Source organism: Phoxinus phoxinus (assembly GCF_949152265.1).
Source record: "Phoxinus phoxinus genome assembly, chromosome: 19".
NCBI classification, from domain to species: Eukaryota; Metazoa; Chordata; class Actinopteri; order Cypriniformes; family Leuciscidae; genus Phoxinus; species Phoxinus phoxinus.
In genome coordinates, this window is record NC_136894.1 from 21,750,238 (window position 1) to 21,762,908 (window position 12,671).

Consider the following 12,671-nt stretch of genomic DNA (forward strand, 5'->3'; position numbering starts at 1 on the left):
TGACACCTCGCCGACGGCAGACAAATATATAGCATGCTAAATATCTGGAGCTGTCGGCCGACTCGATAGCCTGTGGTGTCACATGTCGCGACGAGCAACAGCCAATGATCAGCTTATCACATTACACACACAAGCCTTTTGCATTTGTAACTATCGTTACCTAACCACAACACTAGCAGGCAGCTGCTTTTTCATTATAAACATGTTTCATTATAAACTCTCTCTGACAGACAATCATTCCTGCCTGCGTCCATCCTTTCACCCATATTCTTTTTTTTTGGGGGGGGGGGGGGGGGTTTTGAACAGATCATTGCGCAACCAACGCTTTTTTTTTTTTTGTCTGGCCAGTTTTGTCCCCCCGTCCATTTTCAAATAGACAACAATTATTTAGCGTTATTTCGCATTCCACTTCTCGCGTGTGTTTTCGTGACAAAACGTGGTTTGGGGACCGGATAGGGTCGTTGGGTGACTGTTGTTAACCCCCTGCAGATCATTTACGTAGTGTGAACACCACAATGACTTCAAGACTCCAGAGCAAGTCATGTAGTCGAAACAGCACAGCGATCTGCCGACTTTTCAAGTTGTGTAGTGTGAACTATGCATGACACTCAATGTTGCACATTTAGTCACATTAAACCCATTATACCCTTCATATACACAGCACTGAAGAAATCCCTCTAAAGATTCTGGCTCATAATAATTTTGTCGGCCGTCTGATTGGAAAGGAGGGACGCAACCTTAAGAAAATTGAACAAGATACTGACACAAAGATCACAATCTCACCGTAAGTACTTTTTTTGTGTTTTTTTTTTATACTTTGAGATCAGCAATGTGCAAATTTTATTTATTTTTTTCTTAACTGTTTGCTGGGTTATGTTTCCCAGCATGCACCATGACATGAATAAATAATGTACACTGGGTTGAATATTCGTTACCATACCAATTTCCGAAGATGTCACTTATTCTGCAGAGATCGTTTTAAAACTTTGCTCAAGGCAACGCTCTGATTTACACTGTGCGCCTCTGAATATGCATTTAACTTGTCCAGTGGGTTTATCCATGCTGCACAGTTCAGTTGGAGTGTTTGGTTTCCATCCAGCATATTACTAAATAATGTAGGCTGCATAGTGAGGACTGTTACTTCAAGTGGTAGTTTGACCTTCAAATGCGAGGGAATTTAACTTTTCCTTTTTTTTAAATATATAATTATATATTACTAAATTATGCCTCTTTCTCACTTTTATCACTCGCGTGTGACTGGTTGCCTCTTTTGGCACACGTCTAAGGTTGATGACTCCGTCTATGCCACTTTACCAAAGGACTTAACTTGGTGTGTTTTCGCTTTGCTTCTACTGGTTATCTTTAGTGTTCTTTTAGTATTAATTAGATCCTATTATAGGATTTATTGATATTTTTAATTGGCTTTTCTTTTATATTTTTTTCAGTATTCATTTTAATTCGTTTTTTCCCCAGTAATTGTGCATTTGTACTTTATTTTATTTCTAATTTAACTTAAGCCTCTGCAATATTGATACTTTTTCTTTTTCTATATATATGTACATATTACATAAAAAAATGTATATGTAATATTTAGCATGTATTTGTATTAACAGAGCTACTTCATCTCTCTTTCTTTTCATATCCCTCCAATCCCAGTCTGCAGGATCTGACCTTGTATAACCCAGAGCGCACGATTACTGTTAAGGGTACATTAGATGCTTGCTCAAAAGCAGAAGAAGAAGTCATGAAGAAAATCCGTGAGTCCTACGAGAATGACGTAGCCGCCATGCATGTAAGTCTGCAATGATAACATTATGGATTAATTTTCATCTGAGATTGCATACAGCACAACAACAAAAATATCTGCCCTTTTTTCCCTCTAGCTACAATCTAACCTGATTCCAGGGCTCAATCTAAACGCGTTGGGTCTTTTTCCCGGTGCAGCGGGTGGAGGGATGTCCCCCTCTGTGGTATCAGGACCTCCGGCTGGGGCTCAAGCTGGCTATCAATCTTTTGGGGTAACAAAATTAGATATCATTGTGTTTGTGTGTGTGAGAGAGATGTATGTTTGGTGTACACTTGCGTGTTAATGTACGTATAGTGTTGTCAAAAGTACTGAAGTCGGTACTGAATTTTTTTAAAAGTGTGACCCTTTGAGTGCTGTTGAGCAGCGAACCGCTGTCTACGCCTGCTTTCAAACGCCCCCCTTGTATATCTGTGTGAGCGCTCTGTAAAGATTTTCGTCATTGGCTACAATGATCAGCACTTCAAAAACATGTAAATATACACCAATCACAGACATATTAGATAAGCGTGTGAACACAATGGGCAATAAGAGGTGTTTACGATTCTGCTCAACAGCGCTCATAGCGTCAAATATTTTACATTTCAGTACCGACTTGGTTCTGAAGTCGGTACTTTTGACAACACTTATCTACGTATGCAACGGCAAAATGTAAAGTTGGCGCCTACAGCCGTGGACAAAATTGGCAGTGACACAAATAGTTTTGCTTAGTTTACTGCTTCAGTTGTTGTGGTGTTGATTCGAATTTTCTAGATTATTGTGCAGTGATCATGTGCATTTTAAATAATTGCAAAAGCCTCATTGGCCCAAAAATGTACTATCACAAACCCCAAATTTCATTATTTGTATATATTTTTTTGGCCCTGGCACAAAATGACAAAATTTCACTAATATCATCAGTACATGGGAAAGTGTGAACAAGTACTAGACAGCACCACCAGTGCAGAGCTTTCTCAATATTGGCAGTGTATCTGCACGCACAGTCAGGGCGAAGACTTTTGGTCAATGTCAAGAAGGGCAGAAAAGAAGCCATGAGTCCTGTTGTGTTGTGCCAACAGTGAAGCATCCTGAAACCATCCATGGGTGGGGTTGCTTTTCATCCAAGGAAGTGTGCTCTCTCACAATTATGCGCAAAAACACTGCCATGAATAAAGAATAGAATCAAAATGTCCTTGCAAGAGCAACTTCTCCCAATGATCCAGAAGGAATTTGGTAGAAGCAAATCTGTGCATTTTGCAGCATGTTTGAGCAAGAAGACAAGAGTTGTAATGAAGTGGCTTGAAGATCGTTACATAGACATTTTGGATCTGTCAGGTTTTGGCCCAGAAGCTGATATCCAGCATGCCAGAGTGAGGCTCTGAAGAAGGTGACAAACTTTGCGTAACAAGTTATGCCACTGCCAATAATTTTGGTCATGGCTGTATAGTGTGTGTGTGGGAGTGTGCATGTTAATGTGTATGTTTCTTCCTTAGTGCAGCGTGTTTGGGAGTGAGGTGCCGTTTTGGGCCTCTACGCTCTCCTCCAGCAGCACAGCCTTTTCTGTAAGTTTTTATTTATTACCCACCATGCACTGCATGGCTTGGCTGCTCGCTACTGGATTTGCTGAAGGGACAAATGTCTGCTCCCTGATTAGTTGCTGCCCCGGGGACGTCGCTCAGCCTCCACAGCTAACAGAAATGCTGAAAAACTGCGGGTCAGATGTTTAACACGTGCTAGTCCTAAAGTTGTGTTTGTGATGGATGGGAATGAACGTTGTCAAGTTTGAAAGGGCATGAATAACATGGAGTTGGACTAACCCAAAAAATAGAATGAAATGCACAGGTGTGTAATATATTGGCTTATTGGGGATTTATTTTTCACCCCTTGACTTTTCTGAATGGTTCTCACGTTGAATGTTTGCTCATCTACATATGTATGACTGCTGTGCATTTTAATAAAAAACTATTCATGTGAATGGAGTTGCAACCGTTAAATAGTTGTATCTCTATAACTTGGTGAGTAGATTTTCTGGTTGCTGAATAGGCCGAGTATTAATATCTCTTTACATCAGGATGATATCAGAATGATATCTGCTGGCTGCTTTGAATATATGTTGCTTTTGGTGTGGGATGGACAAGTTACGAATTAGTATGTTTTTCAAGCAGGGTGAAGTCGAAAGATCAAGTCTTCATTCGTCATGTTAGTTGACTAGTTAATTGACTGTGTGAGTGAATGTTTTCCTTAGGACGTTGTTTGTTGTCTTGTGGCATATTCTCTTGATGCGTCTCGCATAAAAGCAGATTTATTTTGTGTTAAATGTGTGATCATAACTCATGAGTGCATTTGTGTCAGCAGGCACAGATGGAGTCCGAAACCGTGCACCTCTTCATTCCTGCCCTGGCAGTCGGTGCTATTATCGGCAAGCAGGGCCAGCACATTAAACAGCTCAGTCGCTTTGCTGGTGCGTCAATCAAAGTGAGTGACCGCAAGAATGTCTTGTGACCTTTTGTCTTCCATTCTAATCCTGTTTGTTAAACTTAATAGTTATGAGTAGGATTTGTTATTTTTGCCATGCTATTGCAGTATTAAAGTTTAAGATCTGTCATTTTTGTCTTCAATAGATTGCACCTGCTGATGAAGTTGATGCCAAGCAAAGGATGGTCATTATTACTGGACCACCAGAGGCACAGTTCAAGGTAAAAATGTTTTGATGATTTATGAATCAATTAATTGCTTGAACATTACAGTCATTTGATTGTGTATTCATGCATTGATTCTCTGCTGTTTTTTTAGGCTCAGGGACGTATATTTGGGAAGTTAAAAGAGGAGAACTTTTTTGGACCGAAGGAGGAGGTTAAATTAGAGGCTCACATAAAAGTGCCATCATTCGCCGCTGGCAGAGTCATTGGCAAAGGAGGCAAAACGGTAAACGGGCACTTTTCTTTTATACGTTTTCAATACGTTCTTTTATACGTATTCCCAGCATTCAATGGTCATAGCTGGCTCATTTAAAATGAATTTTTGTGCAATTATAATGAGGGGGATGTAAAACATTTGAGGAATGATTTGTCAAGCTCGGGTAAATTTTACCACTTCAAAAATGTCCCACGACTTCAACGTCACCACCACTAAGCTTCTGACCATTCTAAGCTTATGTGAACATAAATGTCAGGGAAAGAAATTACATGTGTATTCTAAATCGGTGTATTAGTGAATGCAGCGTAATATACAATACCTTCTGCTGTGTATGATGTTAATATGAATCCAACAACAAGAGAAAAAACTGAATCACTCACTACTCTTTATTGATTAACTTTAGTAACTTTAATAATAATGAATTTCTTACTTGAATGCTGCTGTTAAATGCTCTTGCGCTGACAAGGAGATAACATGGCGGACTTTGTCAAAGACTACCGTATAGATATACAAAGATGGTGCACTCCTATTACTTATGAATGGGAGAAACTGAAATGCACAATATGGCAGTATACGTCCCACCTTCTAAATAAAAAGTCACTTCGTCAGTGCAGCTAAAGTTAGAAGCTCCAGTTCCCATAGAAATCCCAAGAATCAACTTACTTAGGACTTCTGGTCTAGCCTGAAAAATAATCAGCTTGTATAAGATTCCATCGTCAGTCATGGGTGGGGCCTCTTCTAATGTGACGTCACATTAGAGTACATTCCTGAACGGCTCCTTTTGGCTACGTTCAGATAGCAGGTAAATGTGGCCCAAATCAGACTTTTTTTTTTTTTTTTTTTTTTTTTTCTCATGTGACTCAGATCTGTTCTTGTCATATGACAGTGTGAACAGCACAAACCACATGGAATCTAAAATTTAAATTCCTATTTGGGTCACATCTAAATGTAGTTGCAATGCAACATCAGTCTGAGTGGTCATCGGAGTTCATGCTACTTTTGTCACTCTAGAGTCGTCGTCGTCGAAAGTACCGACTTCGGTACCAAGTCAGTGCTGAAAATTAAAAAAAAATTACACTGAGCCTGGAATCGTAAACGCATTTTGTGTGACTTGGTAAGTCTGTATTTTTGACAACACTCGTCTAGAGCAATATTCGTAACAATTCTGCACTCATAGGAGCAACTTCAACGATTTTGCATACTCGAAGTTATCAAGACATTTGCTCAAGGTAGTCTGTGAAAGGACAGTGATGTCTCTGAACTTATAAGTAACGTTACCGGTATTACAGCAACAGCTTTATATACAAGCAAATCATGAGGGCTCGTATCATAAATATAAAAAATTCTGCTCTTTTTGATTTCACATCTCAGTTTTTATTTGTATATATTGCCTGCACATAAATTTGCTGGCCTCCATGGCATATCACGCTATAAATAAACGCTTAATTGCGTACTTTAATGTCCTCCGTGTTTACTTCCGTATGACAGAGCTGCATGTCGTCTTTTCATTGTTATTTTGCGCATGCAGATCAGTCCAGGACCATGATCTGTTCACACTGGAATCTGATATTGGCCACATTTAAAATGACAATGTGAACAACTATACAATAACTATACTATACATTAAAAAAACGATCTGAGCAATAAATCGTAATTGAGCACTAAGGCTTGCAGTGTGAACGTAGTTTAAGACGTGGTTTCATATGAATGGGGAATAAAAATGAATTTTGCATAATAGGTCCCCTTTAAAATACTTATGATTCTAATTTATGGGCATTGTGTAGAATATCCCTTTAAAAGCATATCAGTTATCAGAAAATATATATTTTATGTATGAATTGTACTTTGTAGCCCAAGACTTGTTGCCCACTGAAGCTAAGCAGGGGCTGAGCCTGGTCAGTACCTGGATGGGAGACCTCCTGGGAAAACCAGGTTGCGGCTGGAAGTGGTGTTAGTGAGGCCAGCAGGGGGTGCTCACCCTGTGGTCTGTGTGGGTCCAAATGCCCCAGTATAGTGATGGGAGTGGGGACACTAGACTGTCACAAGCACCTTGGATATTTAGATACATATACTGTAACACAACTCCTTCGGATACACACTCGGTGTTCACACTGTTAGGTCTTCTGATTTAACTGGTTGGACACAGAGTGGACATTCTGACCTAAAATCAGACACTGCACCTGGTCTGAGCAAAAAGAAGCTTAACATGGTTGTCAAACAAATAATTCCATGGGTTTTAGATTTGTAATTTTAGAAATATGGTTTTTCTATTAACTTTCTTATAGTATGTATTGATAATAATTAAACTCAATGGTAAAACTTCACATAATGTAAAGTTGCATTATTGTAATAAAATGTTCGTAATGTAGTAATTTCTTTTTAAAAAAAATGTATTATACAATATATATATTTTTTACATTATGAGAAGTTATTTCTCAAACATTTATTTATAAACATTGTCACAATTCTAATGGCTTTTAAAAAACAAAACATGTTAGTACCGGTATTTCTTTACAGTTCATTTTTACAAATCTAAATGCAGTCTGAAACTACCTGCGAAATGCAACAGATTTAAATATTCATGCAATTTATTTATTTAATTTTTATTATTAGTATTATATTTTTATTAAAGCGTTGGTATTCCTTTACGGTACATTTTAAAAATCTAAATCCAATCTTAACCTCCCTACAAAGTCCACCAGATTAATGATACTACTACTACTTCTAGTAGTAGGTGAAAGTTCTGATTTTATTAATATTTTACATCACAAAACCAAACAGATTTAGCAGGAATGTGTGGACTTTTTATAACCACTGTACATGATTGTAAGTTGTACTGTTTTTCAACATGCCCTCTGATGTATATGTACACTGTTTGCTTAACATGCTGCCGTTGGCTGAAGCAAATAACGTGATCTATCACACACACCTCATTACTATATTGATAGTTTTTATTTTTTATTATTTTTTATACAACATTTGTACATAGTGTTGTTGGTATATAACCCTCATTTAACAGTATGTATACCTTGTGTATAGAAGTAGTAATAATAGTAGTATCAGTAATCTGGTGGATTTTGTTGGCAGGTTAAGACTGGATTTAGATGTACTCTAACTGAATACCAATGCTTTGTTTAATAAAAATATAATAATTGCATGAATATTTAAATGTTGCTTTTGCAAGACTGGATTTAGATTATTATTTTTTTATGTACTGTAAGGATACTAACATTTGTTTCAAAAGCTATTACAATTATGACGACCGTTTTCGGTGAGTTTATAACGTAATATATTTCTCAATGTAAAAATTATTACATTTTGAGAAAATGATTACATTATGTGCAGTTCTTACATTGTGAGTTGCTACAATAGTGGAGCGGCTAAGTGAAATAATCGTTCAGTTTATGATACAAGCGTGAAAATTGGCATGAGCAGTCTCCACGGGTCACTTGACAAGAAAATTGTCTGAGCCACTTGAAATTTCAAGATGGCGGCCATTTTTCAAGATGGCCGACACCTTAGTGGAGCAATTAGGCTTAAAGGAGAACTGCGGGCAATTTTTAAGTTAATCTTGATCGTTATATCTTTGAGTACTGTCTATAGAAAGAAAAAGACAAACCGGATTGGTGCTTGCAACATGGAGCTGCTACCGCTAATGCCCAGAGCTCCCACTCAGCTAAAACGGCAGTTATGGGGGCATATTCATATTGTTTTTGTGCCTCTTAACAGACACAAAATGCAATTAAAATGTCTGTCCAACAAGAACAGGGTCCTTAGATGACAACAAGATGCGTTTAGCAACTTAGCCATTGTTTAAATTCACCTAAATAGTGTTTTAGACGGCTAGCTGTAGTCTCGCGCTGAAGTCCCGTGGGAACTCTCGTTGTAGCCGGTTGTTTGTGTGAAGAATGTGAGTCTAGTTCTTCGTCTGTATACTCGGGTTCTAATAAATAAGGACGACCATCAAACTCAAAAGCCTCTTCCATGTGTTCAAAATCTTCTATATTCTCCATAGTTACGTTACGAACAATTTCTTCTTCATTTGTGAGCAACTCCGATCATCACTCTTCACACACACGACGCTCCTCCCACCTGCACGCTGCTATTTACCTTTTTCCGGCTACAACAGGAGTTCCCCTGGGACTTCAGCGGGAGACTACAGCTATCCGTCTAAAACACTATTTAGGTGAATTTAAACAGATGACAACAAGATGCGTTTAGCAACTTAGCCATTAAGGACCCTGTTCATGTTGGACAGACATTTTAATTGCATTGTGTCTGTTAAGAGGCACAAAAACACTATTTATGAATATGCCCCCATAACTGCCGTTTTAGCTGAGTGGGAGCTCTGGGCATTAGCGGTAGCAGCTCCGTGTTGCAAGCACCAATCCGATTCGTTTTTTTCTTCTATAGACAGTACTCACAAAGGTATAACGATCAAGATTAACTTAAAAATTGCCCGGAGTTCTCCTTTAAGCCTAATTGCTCCACTAAGGTGTTGGCCATCTTGAAAAATGGCCGCCATCTTGAAATTTCAAGTGGCTCGGACAATTTTCTTGTCAAGTGACCCGTGGAGACTGCTCATGCCAATTTTCACGCTTGTATCATAAACGGAGCGATTCTGCCAAACATAAGCACTGTCCACTAAAGGTTGACATTGAATTAAGGAACAAGCTAAAAATGTTTATTGTAATTGTTAAAATGAATTTAATTAAACTATACATTAGAGAGAATCAATACTGATATACCCAACAATGTAAAAATAAAAATAGTATGTGTTGCATTTATCATGAAAATGGGGTGTGCAAACCTGGGAACATAGGAAAAATGGTGCTATATTGTGGTTCAAAATGCTGTAAAATGTCCATAAAACAATTTACTTCAATATGCATAGTTCAAATGGTGTTATTTATGACTAAGACAGTTTTGATATTGTTCAATATTTTAAGGCAGTGAGATCATAATCTTTACTGGACACCAAAGGCACTGATTCCCAGGAATGAACGAGCTGCTCTGTTTGTCTTTAGGTGAATGAACTACAGAACTTGACCAGTGCAGAGGTGGTTGTCCCGCGGGACCAGACGCCTGATGAAAATGACCAAGTAGTAGTAAAAATCACAGGCCACTTCTATGCAAGCCAGGTAATTGAGCTACGGTACTAGACATGCTAGAGCTGAATAATGGTTGAAATATGAAAGCCTTTTTTCCATAGATTGCTCAAGTACTGTGATGGTATTATGTTATTTCGCGCTTTGATTTGAGTATTTTTCCGCTATCTTTCACGTCTCTCAGCTGGCTCAGCGGAAGATCCAGGAGATTATCTCTCAGGTGAGGCGGCAGCAGCAGCCCAAGCCCTCGGCCACAGGTCCACCGGTCACCCGGAGGAAATAGAGCCACCGCGTCTTCTCGGAGACTGACAGGACACGGGACGCGTCCATCTCAGGGGTCAGGGAATGTCCTTACAACCCCGCCCACTTTTACACCCATTCCTCCTGAAGTTTCATTGAGATTGTGAACACCTCACAATTTCTTTGAATCAAATCATAGGAAAATCAGACACCCAGACCCTGCCTTAATACGATAAATGCACAGTCCTTAATTGACAGACGTTAAACGTAGTTTTGAATATTTGAGTTCATTGGGAAATGCAGCATTTGAGTGTAAAAGGCGTTTTGAGCCTGTTTTTTTGGGGTGCGGAATGGGTGACACGGGGTGGGGTTTAAGGTCTTCGGCTTGAGATGGAAAGAGGATTGTTGAAGGAAGTACGCTGTCCTGTGATCCATAGTGGCATTTTATAAATTCTGATGCATTTTATAGGTTAATAGATATATATACATATGTAAAATTATGAAAGAAGGTGGAGCAACACTGCCACTTATGACTGAGGGAAGTGTTGATTGGTGTTGGCCAGGAAACCAAGTTAATATGCATTTTACTGATCTACCTCAGGCTAGAGTACCTCAGAAAAAAAGAAAATGATATATGAAAAAAAAATGTTCTGTTTTTTTATTTTGCTTTGTGGTATTTTGTATACTTTATAAAGCTAATAGTTCTTGAACATTTTTTATTTTTTTAAGAAAATGTAAAATTTAGTCTGTAGTGAACAGATGAATCCCGAACTCCGCTTTGCTCCGTTTGCAGTGTGCGCGCGATGAATAACTGTATATAAGTTTGCGCACATCTGGTGTGTAAAAGAGCGGAGTTTGGGCTTCTATGTTAGCTACAGATAGGAGAAAGAAAAGAAAAGCGCCTCAGTGTCGCTGAGGAGCCACCACCCTCTGAAAACCGCCAAGGTAATGAGAAATAACGCCAACCGTACATACCGCAGCAATGCCGTGCTAATATGCTAATACCTGTCTCGGCGGTAGCATACGTTTCACCCGCAATTCATTACACTTCAGTTAGGGTTGGATGCAAGCAATAGAGGTCAGGGATAATCAAGGTCCTGCTGTAACCTCTTTGACACCCCCTCATCCTCAACGCGACTAGTTGTCTATCATAATAAAAAAGAACGACCAGCCCGATTGAGGTTGTTTTTTCTTTTCCCGTGCTCGTTTTTTTTCCTTTTTTTTTTTTCTCCCCCTTTTCCAAATAATGCGCTCCGTTTGGTCTTGGGATGGCTTTTTGCATCAAACTGGGCTTTACATGCCGAAGATTTTCAGTGTTTAACGTCAGTCAATGCATGTCGGGTTTGGGAAGTTTCACTGTTCTGATGCTTTTGCGTTAATAGCTATTAGGTTAGTCGGGTGCGCGTCTCTAGGCTAACGAGCTATGACGTAGAGATGAACGCGCGAACGGTTTCATTTATATCTTTCGTTTATCAAACAAAGTGAAAAAGCAAAAAAAAATATATAAAATGAACATTAGCAAAGAAACTAAACGTTTAGTAAATAAGTGAAAAACCAATATTCCTTTGTTTTCATGCAGAATGTAAATATGATTTGATTGTGGTAAAAGAGTGCATCCATGCTTCCACACTAGTTAGACCATTGTCTACCTCAGCTGAGGAAAGGGTGTGTGGCGGGAATCCTTCCATCTCACCCGAGACCTCCAGCGCGCGCAGCGATACCTCGAGTCCCTCGCGAACACTTCCGCACTGGGTATGCGCGTGGCGCCGAGCGCTGACCAGAGGGGCACAAGTGATCGTTTTTTTCTTTCCACACTTCTCTTACACCGTTTTTTGATCTACCTCTTGTTAGAAAAGTATTTAAATTAGAGGCATATTGCTATTTGTTAGAATCTATAGAGTCATATCTCATCTGTCCCTTTCCTCACAGAAAAATATCATTTAAAAAAAAAAATAATAATCATGTATGGCTAGGCTTTAAAGATGACTAAGAAAATTATTTCATTTTTGCCTGCAATTTATTCTCTGCTAACTGATTTGAAACCTCACCTAATTGCTTTTTTCCCCTTTTTCTTTCCGCTTCTTGGTTTGGTGGTGTGGCTTCCTTGTATTGGGCTTTATTTCTTGCATAGGTATTGTATTAAAGGTCAAAGTGTTTAATTTGGAAACTGATTAATGATGGCTATAGACTTTTTTTTTTTTTTCAAGGGCCTGCTTCATTTCTTGCTTATGAAATATGAACAATGGAGTCTTTTTATTTTTTACCTTTTTCATGTCTTATGGATGCTACAGTTTTTCTTTTTTTTCTTTTTCTTTTTGACTGATCTGATCCAATTTCATTTCATGGCTGTGTTGTGTGGTGAATCATGTTTCAGTGGGAATGTGATGTGGAATTCCGGGATCTGGAATGGTTCCCGGGAAAAACGTGGTCCGATTTCAGCATGATAAGCAACATCCCCTCCGACCGTGCTTGTGCGCCCTCACACACCTCCACTTGTCAAATGCCTCTGATACAAAGAAAATAATTAAAAGTCAAGTTGGCTCCTAGCAACCATCGTTTGTGATTCCTTGGCTGTTCTTTGTGTCCATATTTGTTGGCTGATTTTAGTGCTTTTTGGTGTATTT

General features: G+C 38.8%; 1 protein-coding gene across 5 annotated transcripts in view; it reads left to right on the forward strand.

The window, feature by feature from the left end:
- igf2bp3 (insulin-like growth factor 2 mRNA binding protein 3) overlaps nucleotides 1-12,593 on the forward strand; it is a 31,405-nt gene extending 18,812 nt beyond the window's left edge. For 2 of the 5 annotated variants that reach the window (XM_079590180.1, XM_079590182.1), the window contains 8 exons: nucleotides 662-784; nucleotides 1,657-1,792; nucleotides 1,884-2,018; nucleotides 4,136-4,258; nucleotides 4,405-4,479; nucleotides 4,577-4,708; nucleotides 9,727-9,840; nucleotides 9,992-12,593. In XM_079590180.1, the coding sequence (XP_079446306.1) occupies nucleotides 662-784; nucleotides 1,657-1,792; nucleotides 1,884-2,018; nucleotides 4,136-4,258; nucleotides 4,405-4,479; nucleotides 4,577-4,708; nucleotides 9,727-9,840; nucleotides 9,992-10,090 (937 nt within the window). In that variant the 3' untranslated portion in view covers nucleotides 10,091-12,593. Of the gene's footprint in view, nucleotides 1-661; nucleotides 785-1,656; nucleotides 1,793-1,883; nucleotides 2,019-3,276; nucleotides 3,346-4,135; nucleotides 4,259-4,404; nucleotides 4,480-4,576; nucleotides 4,709-9,726; nucleotides 9,841-9,991 lie in introns of all 5 variants that reach the window. The other 3 variants (XM_079590178.1, XM_079590179.1, XM_079590181.1) reach the window with 3 other exon arrangements.
- The last annotated feature ends 78 nt before the right edge of the window (nucleotides 12,594-12,671 follow it).